The 23,455-nt window shown below is 37.4% G+C and overlaps 1 protein-coding gene across 2 annotated transcripts in view; it reads right to left on the bottom strand.

The window, feature by feature from the left end:
* The window catches only part of RUBCNL (rubicon like autophagy enhancer), a 1,197,353-nt gene that overhangs the window by 474,261 nt on the left and 699,637 nt on the right, over positions 1-23,455 (bottom strand). For both annotated transcript variants that reach the window (XM_044071584.1, XM_044071583.1), the window contains exon 5: positions 8,006-8,213. In XM_044071584.1, coding sequence (XP_043927519.1) covers positions 8,006-8,213 — 208 coding nt within the window. The remainder of the gene's footprint in view (positions 1-8,005; positions 8,214-23,455) is intronic.

Genomic DNA, 23,455 nt, shown 5'->3' on the forward strand with positions numbered 1-23,455 from the left:
TTCAGATACCCTTTCTGACACATCTCCTGTGACTGCAAACATAATGCTTCTGATGCCATTCCTGACACATCTGCTGTGACTGCAGACATAACACTTCAGATGCCCTTTCTGACACATCTCCTGTAACTGTACATTTGGTTATGGAATCCAGGCCAGAAGCAAGCCATGAGCAGCAACAGAGGCTGAAAACAGCTCTTCAGTTATCCAGGGGTTCAGCAACCTGGTGCTCTCTCAAACTACTCACCAAATGCCACCCAGATCTACTTCTGAATCAACAATGCCAGCCATCATTCACCCAGATAAAGACAATGATTCAGCAGCATTAACAGATGAAGACATCTAAGAAAGCCATCAAGTTTATCTCTTCAGAGTCCCACAATCAAAACCTGTTGCCAAAGCCAAATTAAAGAATATACCAAACCATGAAATGCACCTTCAGTTCATCAAGGACTACCTTTAATCCTTTCACCCAGTCTGTGAGGAAACTGTAACAATGCTTTTGATGATACTTTTCTTGCACCATGACTTGTGGCTGGTTTCAACTGCTTGAGAGTTGAGTTTTAAAGTTGCCATTCAAGGTTAAGGGACTAATCTGTTTTGTTGGGGAAAAAACTACAGGCTCTATAATGTGATTCAGTGGCTTACAGTGATTGTAATTATTCAGTAATAATTGGCAACAGTGAGGTAAGCATCTTAGTCACTGATGCAGAATCTGTCCCTGGACTTTTTTATGAGATGCCCAAAATGGTCACCTTGGTTAGTTTCAGGGAAACTATATGGTCCTATAATGGAACTCCTGAGAGGAGAATCTTAATAACTTAAAGATGTGGCCATTTGAGACAATTTTCAGAACTCATTTATATATCATGGTCAACCAGGATTTAGCAGAAATGCAAAACCAACCATCCATATGCATTTCCGTGGGATAATCAGGATTGAAGCACTGCTCCCTGTGACCTATGGACCAAGTGAGATCAGAACCATCTGATATGTGACTGCTCATCTCATCCTATCAGTACTTTGCTTTTTCTTCTTAATGTTGTGGACCGACCTAAAGACCTGTGGAGGCATTACAAAACAGTGAACAATGCCTGCTTCCTCTACTGTTGTTATTCAATGAAGTCCTGATAATCCTACCCAGACAGTACTTCTTATTAGCAGTGAGTGTTTGATAGCCTCTCTTAACTCATCTTAGATGGACAGTTTGAATAATTTAATCTAATACAGGCATATCACTAATGCTGCTGCAATAGCTATACTGTCAGTGCAGTCAAATAGTAATATGTAAATAAATAATAAACATGGTGGCTACATAGAATCCCATGAATAAGGACTTTAAAACTGATTTCTCTAGAGATTACTTGGGCTAGAATTAGTAAGTGCTGACATCTTTTCTAGAGCCTATTTTCACAAAGAGAAAATTACACTAGGGAAGATGTTACAGAAAGATCTGGGCTGACAGCATCCAGAAAGAACAAGCATTGCTCACTCTGTCCAAGGTTCTGGACTCCTTATTCAATAACAAGGTAGAGAGGTGCTGGGGCCACTGTGAGCAGTGCTGAGCTTTAGGGCTTGTATAAGAAACTGTTCTAGAACACTTTGTCAGAACATTGTTCTCATCTAAAGCGATACATACACGGCAGAAGCCTTCTAAAGATCATCAGGAGCATAACCATTTAGTCTCCTTCAAAATATCTATAAAAAGCGATTATTCAAAGGAATGATCCAGTGTTCCTTGTCATTTTTCTGTAACTAATGCTTTTGTCTTTTTTGAGAAGAAAGCCAGGGTGCCACAAGTCTGAACATCTTTTAAGAAGAGGAGATTATCTAGGAGTGATAAAAGGAGAAAATATACTATTATTCACGTCTATCTCTGAATCGGACTTCTGTACTCTTAGAATCCATCTGCCATGGGATAGTGAGGGAAAGGAAGCCTCCCCTAACAGTGACTCCAGTAAGATATGGGTTGCACTCGCTGCAACAAGTAAGGAGTGAATAATAGCTGTAAGCATGGTGTCAGATTAAGAACACCTGACACCTGGAAAAACACACAATGACAGCAACACTACCTCAAAACGAGCCTTCTCAAGGTCCTGCACTCTGTAAGAGTATGTTCTGTATCCACAACGATACCTCCTTTTAGAGGTCAAATACTGCATGAATGTCCAGCATTGCTGGGATGTCCCTGCAACTGATGAGTAAGGCAGGACCAACAAGAAACTCCTCAGTTCTGGACAGTTCGGAAGAGTTAAGTGAAAGGAGCAATGTCCCTGAGACTTGGCTAAACTGCTGATCTTTCTATGGGGATTTCAATAGCTACTCTGAATGTTTCACTGTGGCTAGGTTGTTGACTGAAACCCAAGACTGACTGTATGGGGTGCATAAAAGGTGACTCTCTAAACCTTTTCAGCATTTAAAAATAACAAGAATGAGCTTTGTGAAAACCTGTAGCAAGCTTAGAAAAATGCAATTATCCTTTTAGAGGAAAATGCAGTAAAGTGAAGTTCCACTAAAACTTTGCTGAGTTAAGAAACATGTAATTAACTCTTCAAAAGCTAAAAGTAAAATTGCACTGTAAATGCTTTTTCAGTAAATATACACTACTTAAGCAGAAATGCACATTTGCTACTTTCAGAATGCACTGTAGTTTGAAAATGAAAATATCTCTACTTCTTGGCTATGCAAACATTTGAACTGTTCAACGCCTACTGCTCCTTGAAGGTGTTGTACTAGAGCATATGATAATGCCTTACTTGGACAATAACTTCTTAGCACTCCTTCCATCCAGAAGTACGTAACTTGTGTAAACAGGCAACTGCCTTCTAAAATTTCTACTGCGGCCACAGTAAAATGTTTCTTGGTCTCATAAATAAAGAGAAAGAGAGAGAGACAGAGTGCGTGACTGTTAAGTCAGTTACTGCTTGCTAAAAAGTCACTTCTATTCATTCCTACTGGATAATACAAATGGAGACAGAGCTTCTGCCTGTAAGAACCCAGCAAATTATTTGGATCTTGAAAGTTTGAGACAATAAAGACACATTACGTTTTTCAGTTAAAAGTGGTTAATATCTAATTTAACTGGTAGACAGTACTGCTGTAGGTCACATCACCTGTGTGTTCAGAAGTTTTATTTTGCATTCCTTGTGGAAGAATATTTATGTTTGTGCATTTACTTTTCAATTGCAGTGCTTTAGTTTCTTTATTTTAAGTAAAGAATTTTATTATTGAATTTTACATGCTTGTGACTCATGGTTTATTGTTTATTAGCCTAAGGGTATATCTGTTGAGCTGTTCTATTAGTAATTGCGGGCATTTGCTCTTCAAAGTCGTACTGCTCAAGATAGTGATGCAATTTACATTTTCAAAGGTTGGTGTATTTTAGGGCTAAAAGTATACTAGTTTTCTAGATGGTGGCATCACTACAACGAAGACAAGGGAAGAGGATATTCATTCTACAGAGGTATCAGTAACCTCATTTCTCAAAAATATTGTGAAGTAATTGTGTGTGCGCGCGTATGTAGACACAGAAAATAATTTTACACAAATTTCAATTACTGCTAGTAAGCTTGCACTGTAAGGTACAAAGCTCAACTCAAGGTGGATGAAATCCTGGGAACTCTAGGTTTATAACTCAGATCTGCAGCTATATAGTGCAAACCTTATTGGGTGTGGCAGGTGTTGGCTATTACCAAAGGCAGCAATGCACATTTGCTATACATGATTAAAGACAGACACCTCTTGCATATTACGTAACTTAGTTGCCTGAAGCAAGAGTCAATACCCCTGGTCATACCACGTATTAGCCGCGAGTGGTACAGATTTAAAGCCTGTACCATCACACATTTTTGGTGATTGTAGTGGGATGCAAACTCAGTACTGCTGACCATTCATCTAAAGCTCCATCCCTCACTAGCTATCTAATGCCCTAGCCTTATTGAGAAGAAACCTAAGGTGCTACAAGTCTGAGCATCTTTTACAAGAAGTAGATTACCTAAGCGAGAGCAAAAAGGCAGAGCGCATGCAGGTCTTGGTTCATGATGTGACGATCACAGGGACACTTGAAAGATTTCATTTTCTTAGGTACCACTTGCAGGAACTTTCCAGTCACATGCATTATTACTGATACTAAAATTGTGTGCATGACAGAAAATAAGTAGGGGTAAGTAGGAGTCTGGTGAGCCATGTTAGCCAAGTGCTTGATGTAGTTATATACTACTGCAGGGAAAGCATATGCTCTTGAGCATGACAGACTGAGGCAGCAAGAATCTTGTGCTATAATCAGGATATCGGAAGAGGTGATGCCAACTATGTACCCACTGCAGATGGTCTATAAAGTCATGTCAGAGCAATACTACGCTGCAACTTGTCAACAGTTTTAAGTCTTTCATTTGCTATGACATTTGTCTTTCTTCACTGATTATGACAGAACACTGAAAAGTGTACACCTCCTTTCAAAGCCGATCAGAGTGTTAAATAATACAGTATCCTATTTTCAGTGTTGTGATCCAAGTGTCCGTGATTTTTAAGCACATTAAAATATTTTTCCACAGTTTTCACCATAAATGATTACCTATACTCATATCTCTCAACTGTTCTTGATTTTACCTCATAGTTTTGAAATGTCCCTTGTAGTTTTTTCTTGATTTTCTAGTAAATCTCTGAAGATTACAGTTGGCCATTAATGACTAAACATTACAGTTTAATACTTACTATTCTTCAGAAAATGCATGTTGACACAAAGCCTGTTTGTGCTATTAACTGTTTAAATTAATTAGAGTGCTAATTTAAAACTGTCCCTGATATTGGTCCTTTGTAACACTGTTATTTTTGTTTTTGTCCAGAATTCTTAAGCAAAGAGGTTGAAAGGTATGTCTGTACTACATCATCCTTCAAATAAATATACTGTAATTAAAAACAGACTACTATCAGGTGTGCAAATCGTGTATACAAAAATAAAAATAAAGTGTATTTCTGAGTTTGAAACCAAACGAAATCAAAAAGCAAACAAAGAAACGAACTCTGTAAAACAATGAAGGAGAAAGAACCACACTGGAAGCAAATACAATAGTGTAAGCGCTTTTGTTTACTGAATATACGTAAACTTCTTCAGACAAAACAGTACAAAAAATCCAAGCTTAAATAGGAAACAAGTCATGACATCATTTCCTACATCCATTAAATACATAAAAACACATGCAGCCAAATTAAGAATAAAAAATAAAAAAACAATATTTCTATATGTATGTATATAACACTTATGTTTCCTATAACCAACAATAACCCTCCACAAAACAATCCATATTTAAATAATATGAATATGTATATGTATATATGTGTGTGTGTGTGTTACACACACCTAAATGTATCTTTAAACCTACCTATCCATCCAAATATATTAAAAATAAAAATAAAGCAATGCACCAAAATAACTAAATGCTAGATCTTGACTATCTAAGTTGTGCCCTCAATTTTAAAATACTCATCATGGAGATGGTGTCATTAAGTCCAGGCAACACACAAGCATTTAATTTTAGTTGCCATAAAAGTTCTTTTTCTTCTAGTTGGAGAGAAACCAGACCCCCCCCCCTATTATTATCAAAAACTTTATCAATAATTAAAAACTGAAAATCATGTTCTGGGAAAGATAAAACATGCCTAGCTAGAGCATTATTAGTATTCCCTCTTGTAATGGCATAAAAATGTTCATACATCCGATTTTTAAGGGGCCTATCCGTCTTGCCAACATAGAATGAAGAACATTTAGAACACAATGCCAGATAAACAACCCCTCTTGTATTGCAATTATATTTGTCCTGTAAGAAGTATTTCTTCCAATTAATGATGAAATAATTAGTCACTAAAACAAGTCTACACCAGTGACAGAACCCAGACTTAAACATTCCACAATGAGGGCAGTAACATTTATTGTTACCTCTTTCAAGAATGGATTTAAGATTTCTACCTTTACGGAATGTCACAAGTGGGTACTCTCCAACATGTTTTCTTAAGAGACTGTCTTCTAAAAATAAAAACCAATTTTTATTAATAATAAATTTTAAAGACAATGCGTCCTTTGAAAAAGTGGTAATAAAACTTAATTTCCCATAATCACTTTCCACATTGTCTGTTTGTTGAATAATGGAACAGGACAAATGAGGAGTATTAAGAACATCCATAACAAGAATCGATCCACCATCTTCAGATGGAATATTAACATTAAGAATCGGTTTCAAAAAACCAAGCATTCTTTTGTAATAAACTTCTTTTATAAGTTCCTCAATTAAATTAATAGGGTACCCACATTTTCTGAACATGTCACTCAATACACAACATTCATCAACAAAATCCTTATCTAAAGTTATCATTCTAGCTGCCCTAACAAGCTGTCCTTTAATAATACCTCTTTTTTGGTGAAAAGGGTGGCAGCTAGAAAAATGTTGGAAAGAATTTGAATATGTGGATTTCCTATAAATCCTAGATGTAAATGTGTGTAAATCATAATTTTTAGATAATAACACATCTAAAAACGAAATGGCATTCTCGTGGAAGTCCCATGTAAACTTCAAAAAACTAGCAAATTTACTAATGGTATCTACAAAAAGAGCAGCTGAGGACCTATCACCCTTCCAAAGAATAAAAATATCATCCAGGTATCGGGTGTACCATGCAGCCATATTTTGAAAAACCTGATTCTTAAATAGGAATTGCTTTTCCCAAAATGCCATAACAGTATTTGCAAAGTTTCCCCCACAAGGGGAACCCATGGCAACACCCGTACGCTGTAAATAATATTCAGAGTTGAATATAAAGTAATTATTTTTTAAAACTAAATCTAGTAAGTAAATAACCAAATCAATCTGGTTACCATCAAGTTTTTGATCCAATAAAAAATCCCTCACCCATTCACAACCTAAATCTTGTGGTATACAGGTATATAAATCACACACATCTATGGTTAGAAAATTTAAACTACCATCGAATCCTAGGCTATTGAGTGTTTCTAAAAAAGCCCAAGAATCTTTACAAATTTGTTTCTGATTTTTCAAAAGATCCTTCAATTTAAAATCGACAAATCTAGCATATGCATAAGTAATTGACTGCCTTCCATCAATAATCGGACGCGAAAAGGGGGTTTCTCCAAATTATTATGAATTTTAGGCAGTCCAAATAAAGTGGGGGTGGTCGGATGTTCAATTATGAGGAAATTAAATAAATCAATGTCAATGCAACTTTCTATAAATAAATCATTGATGACGCTCTTAACATTACGATAGGCTCCATTCATTTCATTAAGTGACACTTTCAAATATGCATCATTGTCCAACAAAGATTTCATATTAGAAATATAATCCTCATTATTCATAAAAACTAAACCACCCCCCTTATCTGGTTTACAAATACGGATGTTGGCAAATTTTAGGTCATTTAATGCATCTCTCTGTCTTTGAGTCAAATTCTCCTCCAAAGAATGGGTCGGGGATCTTGAATTATACACACACTTATATACATACACATATTCATATTATTTAAATATGGATTGTTTTGTGGAGGGTTATTGTTGCTTATAGGAAACATAAGTGTTATATACATACATATAGAAATATTGTTTTTTTATTTTTTATTCTTAATTTGGCTGCATGTGTTTTTATGTATTTAATGGATGTAGGAAATGATGTCATGAATTGTTTCCTATTTAAGCTTGGATTTTTTGTACTGTTTTGTCTGAAGAAGTTTACGTATATTCAGTAAACGAAAGCGCTTATGGTATTGTATTTGCTTCCACTGTGGTTCTTTCTCCTTCATTGTTTTACAGAGTTCGTATTTCTGAGTATACAAAAAATAAAAATAAAGTGCATTTCCTGATTTCTGCCTACAGTTTCTGCAGTACCATTACTGCTAGCAAACATAATATTGTTTTACGTTTTAGAAACACTAATTATGCATCTTTTAGAAAATATGCTAATAAATGACATATACTGCGAAAGAACACTTGTATGGCACATACTTTCATAACCGCTGTCTAATGAAGCAGAGGAGTCTGAGTGTTCTTTCATGGCTGTGCAGGCATCACTGTTTGCATCTAGCTGGAAACCCAAGAACAGTTGTCCACCTTCATTTTCTGTGAAATTTTCTGCTTGTTGGCTCAATATGTTGCACTTTATATTCTCCACAGCAGATATAATCATGTCTGCGACAATGAAATGTGCATTTTCCTATAAGCAAAGAAAAGCAGCAGATTCAGATATGATCCTTCTTAAAGGTGTATTTTTGTTCTACTGTTAAAATATGTTATCAAGCATATGTTTTGTGCGGCTTTATACATAATTTGCACAATGCAGGTGAACTTCCTTCAAGTATTGTATTTCTAAAGAACAGGTTCTACTTTGGACAACATTAGATGTATACAGCAGACATTTCCATAAGTGGAAAATGTGTTACTTAATGTGGAGATCAAGTAACTAGGACAGTTTGTAAATATATACACTTAAAGGAGCCAGGCCATAAAACAAACCCCCATCATTCTGAAGGCTTTGCCAAAATAATAGACATCATGACAAAAACGTTGCAGCCAAAGCATCAACAAGAGCCGAAACAGAGTCTTGAAAGTAATCACAAAAAATCCACTCAGTATTTGGTAATAGCAGGCTTCTTGAAGTAGTTCACATACCTGGCATTTTGTTGAAGAGTGCACTTACGTACAACTTTTACCAGCAGTAAGCAGTACAACTAAACTGAATGGCAAACTGATTTTATTTATTCAATAGTCATTTACTCATTCATCGATTTAATTTTTGATAACTTCAGCTTAAAAACATACTGCAACATACTCCATATCCAGGATGTGGTTTATATCTATTATTTTTGCTGTAACTTAGTTATATAACGGAACAGGTTCTGAAAGTTAGAGGCATAGGTTTTATAAAAAATAGAAAAATATGGTTCCTAACACTGAAAATACTACAGTAAAACAGCTACTTGAGAAGACGTAGAAGTAGCCTAAAATGATTATCTAGATGAGAAAGCAGAACCGGAAGTTGTTTCTGTTTCATAGGAAAGTTAACTGAACTTTATAAACAAGAAGTGCAAAACCAGAAGCTCTGCATGTGGATAAAGAAGCAGAAGAACACAAACAACAAATGTTTGCTTAGATATACTGCAACATACAGTGTGCTAATGGAGTCTGATAAAAATTGTTACACAAGTCTTGATAAGAGAGTAACTTAAACATGCTTTTACAGGAGTTTGACTAGTCCTGGGAATGGTAAAAATGAATGTGTGGTTCAATCCATTGCTATTACACAAAAAAAATTTAGAAACCCAGAGTTTGATTTGTTGTTACTGTCATTAGGTACACTGTTGTAAATGTAGGAGTAACAAGGTACAATCTGTGTCAATGTGTACACCTTCATTTTGATTTGTTTTTTTGCTGTGTAAAAAGTCATAGCAAAAATTGGGACTCGCGTCCAGTTTGCCTACCTTATATAAACAAATATATAAATAAACAGAATAAAAAGTATGATTTGTTGGCAATAAAGATTATTTTGAGAACAGTCTTTCCATTATCAAAAGAATGTCACAGCAACATTATTCACATTAAGAACAGTCTCTTGCATAAGGAACAGCACATATATTTTGCTGTTAAGAGCTCAAACCAAGCATTATTTTTAAAACTTGCAAACAACCTTAGCTCAGCAAAAGGTATGCACTGTATGAGGAACAGATACCTCTACTTTGCCACACATCAACAAGGACATTCAATAAGGAATGTCACTAGTTAACCTCTGTAGACATTATACATGCTGTCTGGGTCACAGCAGATACTTAAAAAAAATTCTGAGCAGCCTTCATACCAAGGCATGAAAATCTTAAAGTTCTCTCCAGGTGAACCCAACCTGCCCAGACCCCTTCCCACCCTCAGCTAGGTATCCTTACATATATATATATATATATATATATATATATAATACATATATATATATATATATATATATATATATATGTATATATATATATACATATATATATATATATATATATATATATATATATATATATATATCATCTTCTTTCGGCTGTTCCCGTTAGGGGTCGCCACAGTGGATCATCTGTTTCCATTTCTTCCTGTCCTCTGCATCATGCTCTTTCACACCAACCGCCTGCATGTCCTCTCTCACCACATCCATAAACCTCATCTTAGGCCTTCCTCTTTTCCTCTTACCTGGCAGCTCCATCCTTAGCATCCTTTTCCCAATATACCCAGCATCCGTCCTCAGCAGATGTCCAAACCAACACAATCTCGCCTCTTTTGCTTTGTCTCCAAACTGTCCAACCTGAGCTGACCCTCTAATATACTGATTCCTAATCCTGTCCATCCTAGTCACACCCAGTGCAAATCTTAACATCTTTAACTCTGCCACATCCAGCTCTGACTCCTGCCTTTTCGACAATGCTACCATCTCCAACCCATATAACATAGCTGGTCTCACTACCCTCTTGTAGACCTTCCCTTTCACTCTTATTGGTACCCGTCTGTCACAAATCACTCCTGACACTGTTCTCCACCCATTCCACCCTGCCTGTACTCTCTTCTTTACCTTTCTTCCACACTCACCATTACTCTGAACTGTTGATCCCAAGTACTTAAACTCATCCACCTTTACCAACTCTACTCCCTGTATCCTCACCATTCCTCTACCCTCCCTGTCATTTACACACATATATTCTGTTTTAGCCCTGCTGACCTTCATTCCTCTCCTCTCTAAAGCATATCTCCACCTCTCCAGGGTCTCCTCAACCTGGTCCCTACTCTCACTACATATCACAATGTCATCTGCAAACATCACAGTCCACAGGGCCTCCTGTCTAATCTCATCTGTCAACCTGTCCATCACCACTGCAAATAAGAAAGGGCTCAGAGCTGATCCTTGATGTAATGCCACCTCCACCTTAAACGTATCTGTCACTCCCACCACAGTCCTCACCAATGTCACACTACCCTTGTACATATCCTGTACCACTCTTACATACTTCTCTGCCACTCCCGACTTCCTGATACAATACCACAACTCCTCTCTAGGCACCCTGTCATATGCTTTCTCTAAGTCCACAAAGACACAATGCAACTCCTTCTGACCTTCTCTGTATTTCTCCAACAACACTCTAAGAACAAATATTGCATCTGTAGTGCTCTTTCCTGGCATGAAACCATACTGCTGATCACTAATCATCACCTCCCTTCTTAACCTAGCTTCCACTACTCTTTCCCATAACTTCAAGCTGTGACTGATCAATTATATCCCTCTGTAATTACTGCAGCTCTGCACATCACCCTTATTCTTAAAGATAGGTACCAAAAAATTTTTTCTCCACTCCTCGGGCATCCTCTGACTTTCCAAAACTTCATTTAACAATCTGGTTAAAAATTCCACTGCCATTTCTCCTAAGTACCTCCATGCTTCCACTGGTATGTCATCTGGGCCAACAGCCTTTCCATTCTTCATCCTCTTCATAGCTGTCCTTACTTCCTCCTTGCTAATCTGCTTCACTTCCTGATTCACTATCCTCACATCATCCAACCTTCTCTCTCTCTCATTCTTTTCATCAGCCCTTCAAAGTACTCTTTCCATCTACTCAACACACTCTCCTCACTTGTGAGTACGTTATTTCTAAGGATATTCTTAAAGCTTACCTCTACCAGGCAATGATGTGACAATATGTCTTCTTAAACTTTATCTCCTGCTCTTAACTCCCTCAATGAGAGCATGCTACAAGCCATAACTGCTGATCACATCACAAAAACTCTCACTGTCCAGTAAGGGAAACATTGCACTATCAACAGATATGGTAGCTAGGTCAGGGCAAGAAGGCAATGGTCCTGGGTGCAAAGTTCTGGGTGGACATGACTGGCCACTGATCATCCCGATCATTCTTTAGTGCAATACTGGCTTTTAAAAGCCGGTATTGCATTTGTGGTCAAACCTGAGTGTTGCATCACTCCCATGTGTGGTCTAAACTGTAGCAACTGTTTGTTACATTTGTAGCAAGCAGTTTGCTGCAGTTTAAAAATGTTTTTTTTTTAATCTAAAGCATGAGAGCTATAGCAGTCTGTGCATGCAGTGTATAACCTGTAGCAACTGTTTGCTTTAGTTTAAAATATTTTTTTGTAATAAACTGTGGCTGAGGAAGGAGTGTTGGGCAGTGCACAGAAATGGGATCTGACTGGTTGGGGCAGGAGGGATGGGGCAGTGTCACAAATCTGGCCACCTGGTTGGTGTTATAACAAAGCACCAGATATCAAAGATAAATCCAAAGAACAACGACAGTTGAGTATAAAAATAAACCTTTATGACAAAACAACAAAGCTTTCAGGTTAACAAACCCTTTTTCAATGTAAGACCTGGTTGGTGTGCCAGTAAAAGGAATGCCATTTTTTTGTTTGTTTGTTTGCTCTTCAGTGGAAGACCTTGTTGGGGAGGGGTGGATATCTAACTGTAAAAATTCAATGCATTAATACTGCACTTCATTTGAAGAGCTGAGGGGGCAGGGTGCTGGTTTGTGACACTGGCATAGAGAAGAGATGGAGCCAGCAATGTTTCTGACTCTATGTCCTGTTTCTGTCCTACTTCCTGACACCTCCCCTAACGTGTTCAACTGCATTTTATAAACTTGTGTATATTATATAAAATGTATTTTAACATCGAAAGTCAACATCAAATTCCTGCATATTAAGTAGGTGAAAATGTTGAATCTGCTGAACAAATTCAGCAGATTGGACATTTATGTCAAATATCAAATGCGATGTCTGTATAGGTGCAAAGATAAGTTTATGTCCACCACTGGAATTCACATTTTACCGTGGGGGCAAACCCTCCACCCCCCCATGCAAACAATATATTCTAACTCTGAGACTGCACTACAGTCAGAAAAGGGATACATTTCCTAATCCGCACTGTGCCGCAATCACTATTCATCACATGAAGCACATATCAGTAAATGCACAGTGGCATTCGCTGATATGGGCATTCACTCAATTAACATTTGGAAACATTAGAATCAGTCAACTGCCATTTGGCATCCCTTTTCCACCGAACTGTAATTCTAAATTTTGATAGTAAACTATACATATATATATATATATATATATATATATATATATATATATGTGTGTGTGTGTGTGTGTGTGTGTGCGTGCATACACACACACACACACACACACACACACACACACACACACACACACACACACACACACACACAAATAACTAGTCCAAATAATGTTGACTGAGAGAAAGAAAGAAAGAAAGAAAGAAAGAAAGCAGATGGCATCAAAATTGCTCACACTGGTGTCCAACTCATTTTGCATTCAACATTTGCAAATGGTATGATGAAGCAATGCTTAACTAAAAGTCATTCATTATGCTGTAAATATGAATACTGTTTTGTATGATGTCATTTTTAACTCTGTCAGCAGCAATTTACAAAACAGTTTTCATACTTTGTAGGCAAAATCCCTGCTCTATGGAAAATATCCCATATCATCCCTCTACATAAAGGAGGACCATCTACAGAGCTTTCTAACTTTCGCCCTATTGCTCCACTGTCCCCATTAGCTAAGATAATGGAAAAATGTATTCACAAACAACTACTTAACCACTTACTACAAAATAACCTACTGGCAAACTGCCAACATGGCTTCAGGCCATTCCGTAGCACATCTACTGCCCTTTTATCCTTTACCGACTCTATATATAAAAATCGTAACAATAACTCATTTTCCCCTGCACTATTTATTGACCTGTCAAAAGCCTTTGACATGGTAAACCATAACCTACTGCAAGACAAACTAAAGGCTCACTCTCTTGATCCTCAAGCCATACAATGCTTTAGATCTTATCTGGAAAATAGACAGCAAGCAGTACTTTGGCATAACAATCTGTCTTCACTACTTCCAGTAAATATTGGAGTACCCCAGGGCTCTATCCTAGGTCCCCTACTCTTCTCCTTATTTATTAATAACTTACATATGAACATACCTCAAGCCACCTGCATTCAATATGCAGATGACTCCACCTTAATATGTACAGCCAAGGATATATCCTCTCTCCACTCCCTCACCCAAACTGTTTTTCAGAATGTTGAAAACTGGTTTATGCAACACTGCCTCCTCCTAAATCCTAAAAAAACAAAACTACTGCTTTTTACTCCTACTCACAAATCATCCATTCCTTTCTTCTCTATAACCTCTAACAATGGTACCAACATTACCCAGAGACTACAACCCGCCTACTAGGTGTGACTTTTGATAATCATCTCAACTATGATGAACACATAAACTCCACTATAAAGTCTGTTAACAGAAAACTTGGCACCCTCTATAGAATAAAACCCTTCCTCACCCCTTCTGCAAGGAAAACAATTGCACAGACCCACCTCATTTCCACCCTTTGCTATGTCTCTGTCATATATACCAACCTATCCAAAAACAACCTCTCTAAACTCTCCACATGTTATAATAGCATAGCTAGATTCATCACAAGTTCCCCCTTTAAAACTCACCACTGCCTTAACCTCAAACAACTTGGATGGCTAGAACTGCAAAACCATATACTCTTTCAACAATTACTTTTTACGCAAAAGATTCTATACCACCCTAACAACACCCCTATCCTGACTAATCTAATTACTCCTTATACTAATCTAGCTACATTACGCTCTGCTAACAAGCTTCATCAAATAAAGCTAACAACAAAGCCGGGGATTCACTTTTCTCAAACACTGCAGGAAAATTCTGGAATCAGCTTCCTGCTGAATTATCTACCATCGCTTCTACTTCTCTTTTTAAAAAACATCTTAAAGAACATCTGAAAACTCATTGGCTTTGTCCATGTACTAACCCTCACTGACATCTTTTTTTTCACTTTATATTCTTAACGCTAACCCTACTCCTGTAACCTTTGCCTTCAAATCTACTTACAACTCCTACTCTGTAATATGAGAATAACATATATATTATTTCCCTTATCTAAGACTTGTTCATACCTTCTAGTGTGATTTGTAAAATTGTTTAGTTTAATTTTTGTAGAATTGTTTAGTTTAAATTTTGTAGAATTGTTTAGTTTAATTCTTACTAAAATTATTTAATATACAAATTTATTATTATAACTGTTCAGTAGACCAATACTACATCTGTATTGTGATTCTTACTGGTTCTGAACATTGTTAACTTTGTCATTATTCGTGTTTGGAGCTTTTCTCCCCGGGCCTCTACTGAAAATGGACATATATCCAGCTAGACTAGCCCGGTCAACAAATGTAAAATTAAATAATAATAATAATAATAATAATAATAATAATAATTTAAGGACCTAGAACTACAAACCAGTACTATTAAAACAAAATCATTGTTTAGTTTTAAGAACCTTCAAAGTGACAGTGCTAGAGCTCACAGTGCACATCTCCTCTCAGTTCACAGTGCACATCTCTCAGAACACAGCAGACATCTCCTCTCAGCTGACAGTGCATGTCTCCTCTCAGCTGACAGTGCACATCTCCTCTCAGCTCATAGTACACATCTACTCTCAGCTCACAGTACATATCTTCTCTCAACTGACAATGCACATCTCCTCTCAGCTCACAGTACATGTCTCCTCTCAGCTCACAGTGTAGGTCTCCTCTCAGCTCACATTGCACATCGCCTCTCAGCTCACAGTGCATGTCTCCTCTCAGCTCACAGTGTAGGTCTCCTCTCAGCTCACAGTGCATGTCTCCTCTCAGCTCACAGTGTAGGTCTCCTCTCAGCTCACATTGTACATCTCCTCTCAGCTCACAGTGCACATCTCTCAGAACACAGCAGACATCTCCTCTCAGCTGACAGTGCATGTCTCCTCTCAGCTGACAGTGCACATCTCCTCTCAGCTCATAGTACACATCTACTCTCAGCTCACAGTACATATCTTCTCTCAACTGACAATGCACATCTCCTCTCAGCTCACAGTACATGTCTCCTCTCAGCTCACAGTACATGCCTTCTCTCAGCTCACAGTGCACAACTTCTCTCAGCTCACAGTGCACATATCTTCTCAGTTCACAGTACACATCTCCTATCAGCTAACAGTGCACATCTCCTCTCAGCTCATAGTGCATTTCTCCTCTCAGCTCACAGTGCACATCTCCTCTCAGCTCAGGTCATGCTTATTTACCTTTACTGCACTTGACTACTAGAAAAGTTGACTGGAAAATATCTCTTTTCAGTGGTGGCCCTGGGAGAAAAGCTCTACAACTGACATAGTAGCACAAACATGAAATGCATACAATAGAATAAGCTACATACATTAAATCTATGTTACAGTTTAGTAGATATACATTGTGATTAGTGACTGTGGTAATATTGCACAAGATTAAACAGCTGCTTTTATTTGTTGATGGTTTATCTCTGGATGTTGGCAGTAGGTACATAATACATACCAGTGTATAACAATAGATGATTGAAGTATTTGAACAGATTGTAACTTTTGGGTTAGGTTATTATTTACATGCTGTTCCTTGGTGCAATAAAATATGTGCTTGGTACAGCTAGGATAATATAAAGTGAGAACTGTACAATGGTAAATTCTGTTGGGAAGGCTAGCTGCAAATTTTGCAGTTTTTCTGCAGCATCTCTTCACTTTATAAAGGGTGGAGGAGTTAGTTGTTTGTGAGTATTTGTTAGGCATAAGAAATGGTTGGTAGGATATATGCCAATGTAGTACTTAATTCTAATCTGCTGGGAGAGACAGAAAGATACTTTGTAAACAAGGCCTCATTTTAGATGAACCTTTTTGATTGTGTTTTGAATATTTAAGTTAAATTTTAGATAATCATTGATGGTTACTCCAAGTAGTTTAATGTGGGAGATGACCTCAAAAGTGATATTTTGTGTGTATGATATTGTGAAGCTGCCTTTTTGGTCAGAGTAGGACCTTGGTGCCAAAATTAGTATTTTGGGTTTTGAAAGGGTTCAGGAGAAGGTTGGACTACTCTGGGAAAATCTAGATGGAAGAGTATTATTGATATACGATATGCTGTAGAGTGGACATGCTAGGTACAGAGCAGACAAATGTAGAATTGTCTGCACAAAGGACAAAGGAGCATTGACCAGCAGCAGTCTGCAGGTTATTTAAGCAAATGTTAAAAAGCAAGGGAGTGGGGTACTCCACCAGACATGCATAGGAAAGGGGAGTAGGATGACTGTCACGTAGTGCTTTGGGCTCTTTCTAATAAATAACCTTCAAATCAAGCTAGTATGTGGGCAGAGAGGCATATATCAGGCATTGTGTGTTTATTAACTTTGGGTTTAGACAGTGTCAAATGCTTTTGATGGGGTCAAGGAATGAGTGTGAGTCTAGCACACCTAATATTAGATCTCTTGAATTGTTTCCAGTTGAAGATATCTCTTCAAAAAAAGCTTCTTGCTTTGTCTTATCAACTAATTAAAACGTTATCTTCATGTGAAAAATACCGCAACCAGCACCATCCAGAATGTTGGTATATAAGGACCAGCCATCTCTTATAGACAATGTCATCCTTTTGACTGTTAACACTTAACCTGTTGCCATCTCTCACTTACTCTTCTCACCCTATTTCTGGATTACTGTTATACATTCAATAAAAATTGGAGAAAGTATACAACAGAATAACCCAATCTGCTTCAGGGAATCACAGCTGAACTTAAGATTTCTTACTGCTACCTGAGCTACAATGAATGGAACCTGATCACCAACTACCTTTAACTTCTATGCAGTCTCAGCAGTCCATTCTAGTTTGAGATTAATAACTGGAGCAAATGATATGGGAGTTCAGGTTAATCCAAAAATAAAGTACCAGACACTGCTGGAGTAAAAGCACTATAAAACACTTTATTAAGCAAAAAGAGGTTAGCGCTTTCGGGATAAACCCTTCATCAGACAAAATTTAAAATGATAAAACAACCATATTTAAAAATGCTACTGACCAATCATTTACTTACAAAAACCCGCCTATTCTGTAAAGTGGGCTTAATGGGTAAAACATCATTAAGACCCGGAAACCTGTGTGCCATTAAATCCACAATCCATTTGGACTCTGCTAATGCTGTTTTTTGTTTAATGTCACCCCCCCCTACTGTTGAGTCTTATGTTCACAATACATCTGAACTTAAAACTGTGTGTAGGATTCAAACTAATATGTCTGTATAAGGCATTGCTCAAATCACAATTTCTAATGTTACTTAAATGTTGCAGAATCCTCACCTTGAACATGTTCCCTCCAGTACAGCCCTTTGGAGTGTGTACCTTTAACTCCCAGTGGGTGTGGCTTCAACCTTTAAAAATTACGTTATTACTTTAGAGTTCTAACAAACAGTCATTGATAGAGGTCATACAGCAATACAGTTGTGTTTGCCATCATGTATGGTTCAAGATAAAATATTCTGATACCTTGTATGTAGCATGGTTTTGGAATTATTAAAACAAATATGAACTGGCAATATTTGACGCCTAGAGGCACAGTAGACGGTAACTGCAGAAACGCCTGGAGACGTCACTTGGCTGTAATGAGTTAATAGTTCACAGTCAGCTCAATGCATTGCTGTGTTGTGCTTTTCATAGTATGAACAGAACTAAGAAACACATTGTGATTGTCTTTGGCTTGGATAAATATTTTAGTAAAATCCACCAAAGCCAAGTTTGAGGTTAAGTTCCTGACTTGTTTGTTTATTTCTGTGACAAGGTTTCTAACGTTTTGGAAATTACTGTTCTTACTTTTGGTCAAAATTCTTTTCCTTGTATTATAAAGCTTGGTGATGTTATGGTTCCACGATGTGGGTTTGTTTCTGGAATTTGACCTGGACTTGTTCCTCCAGGGTACTTCTACATCTATGCAGCTGTTTACATGCTGGTATAATGAGGTGGTGTACATTTCTTTATATTCACTGGAGTAAACTGGGTTTGGTGGGGATTTGAAGCTTGCCTGTGCATCACTTAGGAGTAGGTAGTTTGTCTGAAAGAAATTTCTAAAGGTATCTTGGGCAGAAGGGATTGGTTTTATTTTGAAGGAGACTGCTTTGTTGTCAGACCTAACAAGTGATGAAGATACACAAGGGATGGTGCAAGACGCACCCATTTGATTAAGGACAAGATCTAAGATGTTATTTCCCCTAGTGGGTACTGTGACTAATTGTTCCAGGGCATTTATATGGACAAAGTCTAGGAATCTCTGTGCTTGTGCACTGGTGATGGTGTAGGTCTCCCAGTCTACAGCTGTATAGTTCAGATCACCTAGGAAAATGGCATGGGGTTTAATACTGACTGATTCTAGTTCCTATAGATAGGTGTTGTGGCTTTCTTTTGTCATAGATGGAGTTCAATAGCTAACTAATATATGGTATGGGGCCTTTTTGATGGTTATTTGGACATGAAGAAGCTCTAGTGCATCATGCTACTTTACCAGCCTTGATGTGTCTCCTCTGAGTGCAGACTGATATATCTCCACCTTCTCCCCTCCTGTACAGTAGTTGGTCAAAACGTGTGGAAGCATTCCAGCTTGCACAGCCAGACTGCTCTCTGCTATTTTGAGTCATGTCTCAGTCACAATTCACACGTCTCTATCTTCCAGGGTGAGAAGGGCTTTTAGGGTGTGGAGTTTTTTGATAAAGCACCTATCATTGATCAATAATACCTTCATATTTTCCTTCGCTTGTTTAATTATGCTAGCAGGTTTATCAAGCTGGCATTGCCTAAAAAGCCATTATGTTGATGGACAATGTCTTTTCCAATAACTGAAACCCTGCAGGGGACAGATGAAGGCCACCCCTAGAGAAGCAGTGTGGTCTATTGATCATATCTTCCCAAGCTGACAAATATTGGACCCCCTTTCAATGACACAAAACACAAAGACAATTATTGGAGTAAATTATTTTTTGCTCATATTGTGGCATCACCCTTGGATGATGTTTAGCCTACTTCTTCACATATCACAGAGTCCCAAAGTCACAGATGCTGAGCCAGTAAGGCATGCATAACCTAACCAAACATTCCTGTTATAGGCAACTTCATTGTAAGACATATAGATGTGCCTCTTACCAGGTTGAGCAAGCAAAGATTGATGGCTAGTTGCTTGTGTGATGCCAGAATCCATCATATCATGCATGCACTCAAGTCCTTGAACCACAAGTACCAGTATGACTCTGTCATAGTTCATGCCAGTGTTAATGATTTAAGGTGTACCTCCCTGGATTATATTAAGAGAGATATGATGGAGCTCTCAGAATATGTGGCAGGGTATGAGCCAAGCACTGAGCAGCATTCTACCTTCTCCAAGGTATATATTATAAACTAATATATTATTCTTTACATATTAAATTGATATATACATATATACATTTTATATATATATATATATATATATATATATATATATATATATATATATATATATATACATTATATATATATATATATATATATATATATATATATATAAAAGAGTACTTACTGTCAAAGTACCCAAATGTCAACTCCACTAACTTTAACACATGAACTGAGCTTGCTCCAAGACAAAACCTTGGAGCATGCAACTAGAACATTATCTGAAACCCCCTGAACCCCCTCATTCTCTCTGTTACTTATATATTCCAAGTTCGAGATCACACAGCACTAGGGAAAGGGCATATTCTTCAGCCACAGTAATGCAGCAATCTCGCACAATTGTTTGTCACCTGTTTTGTCAACAACACAGCTGTTGACTATAGAAGCGTTTTAGGGTGGACAGCTTGTACAGCTATGGTTGCTTTAACCTCTATGAATGGGGGTGACCTAGACAGTTTCCCAGCAATATAACAACTTGAGTCCTGACTGGCCCATCTGCCACACTCTGACACAATTGCTGCTGGATCTCCGAGCATAGTTGAAGGGTAGCAGCTGATGCTAGGGACAATATGGGTGGGGCATGCAAACTGATAATGATTGTTGTTGATGGTGACATACAGGAAGCATGACACCAACTGTTGGAAGGGCACAGGTGGTCCTTACAGTAATAAATGTCCGCATCACCACCCAAAGAGATTGGTTATGGCCATGTTCGTGGCAGCATCAGATACCCTGATATTTTCCAGATGACAGCTCCTCTGGATGGCTCTCGACCTCAGGGATAACTCAGGGATAATAGGAAAGATTCTCTACCCCTAGGGAATGAATGGGCTTGAGTCTTTAAGGGGTGGCTTAATGGTCAGAAAGGCAGTTGGGAGAAGCACATAGAAAAATAAAACACCACAGCCATCAGCAAAATACAGTGAAAAAGTAATGGGGTGGTGTTAGTTAATATAAACAATATACAACAACGATAACTATGCCACGGTTATGTAATATGAAGTTTTTGTAAATCTGCACCACAAGAAGCTGCACCTTAATAGTTCATACTCTCAATCCTTATGTGGCCACCACACTATAGAGGTAGGAAGCTGTTAAACACTTCATTCATAGTTTTTTACAGAAATATACAAATATATATATATATATATATATATATATATAAACAAAAATAAAAGGAAATGTTGTCACATTACTCTGAAGATCTGGGCAGAGAGTTATGAAGCTCTGAGGAAAAACAAACAACTATCTGAGTTCCACTTGCTCCTCAACTTGCCTACTTATGGAATCACAACTCCATGAAACAAAACCATCAAGATTTATTCCACTGAATCTAGGAAACAAGTTCTAATATTGTATATGCATATACATACACATATATATATATATATATATATACATATATATATATATATATATATATATATATATATACATATATATATATACATACATATATATTTGCACACACACACACACACACACACACACACACACACACACACACACACACACACACACACACACACATCACTGTTTTATTGAAACAAGGCACGTAAACATTTTTTTTCCTTGGGCCATAGAAACAAAGTAGTACAATTATATTTTCTCCACTAGACCTTAACTCATGCAAAATACTCTGTCACTGACCCTCATGAAGGGATTAAGGCTACTTAAAAATGAGGTGAGAATTTATGTGACACAAGGACAGGTTCAGAGCAACCTACATTCTCTTCATTTAAATTAATGACAATGTAAGTTAAGCTAATCACAATGCTGTTACATTCTAGTAGTACACATCTCTGATTAGTTAAATTATTCTACCAGATGCACATCAGTTAAAAGAAGCCTTCTGAGGTCAAAACTCTCCCATCCTCTACTTGATATTTCTCATCTGTTTGCCATCTGCTCTCGTAGGCTTAAATTATTGTACTTCACGGTGTCTCCATGAATTAAAACTCTGTACCACTAGCAAGTGAAAAGATTAAACAAGTTAAGAGTTTCATGAAGTCTCTTCAGGAGGGAGAGTTATGAACACACCTTATTCTGGTTTTAATTATGTTACAGATTAGTTAACTCCTTCTTGCCCATATTATTTGGCTATGTTACATGTTGAAAAAGATTAATGAACATATTCACTTTAAAACATTTTACTGAAGTCTGTATTTTGAGCATCTGTATTCTTCCCTGGTACACTGATGTAACACTTGCCACCTGGAAAAAGCACAACTGCATTTATTGATGGGAGTTTCTTGAGGTACTCAAGACTAGTTCCCCTTCCTCACTGTTGATAGATAAAAATAACCAGAGATCCTTCTAGCCATTTCATATTTTAATAAATTACCCACACTCCAACTGTTCTTTTTCAGTTTGCCTCCAATGTTGTTTGATATGATTGAATGTTTTGAGTCAGCATCAAAACTCATGTTCACATTCTACTAGGTAGTTCTAGCAGCTAATCAACTCATTTGCAATCTGCCTCTGAAGAGTAGACTGCACTTGATACGTCTGCTACACAGATATAAAAACTGTCTACTTTATATACAATTTCAGTGGAATCTCCATCTCTATCCTGGAAATATCTGGGGCAGCATAGATTACAGAAATATTTTTTAACTTCTAGTAGACTTACTTCTTTGAAACATCTCGGATATCAGTCACTTATTTGCCATAGCCCCTCCAATGATGCTTATGAGGTCTAAGGTTGAATGAACTTTGAGGCTCAAAACTTCATAATTAAAGTTGTATTCAACTTGAATTTTCATATTGGACCAAAAACATCTCAGGTATTCCTCCATAAAAAGCTGTGTTATGAACTCCACTCCAAAGGCTGATTTTCTAGAATATGCATGTCATCTGCTAAGAAATGTTTTCATCCAATATTGGAAGCCTGCTAAATTTGCTACTGAACATGCTTGGAGAGCTTACGGTTTGCAATACACAAGCTAAATCTTGTTTCTCAGAGATCAGAAATTAAGCAGGGGAGGTGGTCCTCATTCTTAAAGTTCATAAAAAGTGACATGGTGTAATGGTTCTTCTGGTCAGATTTAAATTGTGTTGTTGTTTAGGGGTTA

The sequence above is a fragment of the Protopterus annectens genome, chromosome 5.part0 (genome assembly GCF_019279795.1).
Source record: "Protopterus annectens isolate FY-2018-M chromosome 5.part0, PAN1.0, whole genome shotgun sequence".
In the NCBI taxonomy this organism is placed as follows: Eukaryota; Metazoa; Chordata; order Ceratodontiformes; family Protopteridae; genus Protopterus; species Protopterus annectens.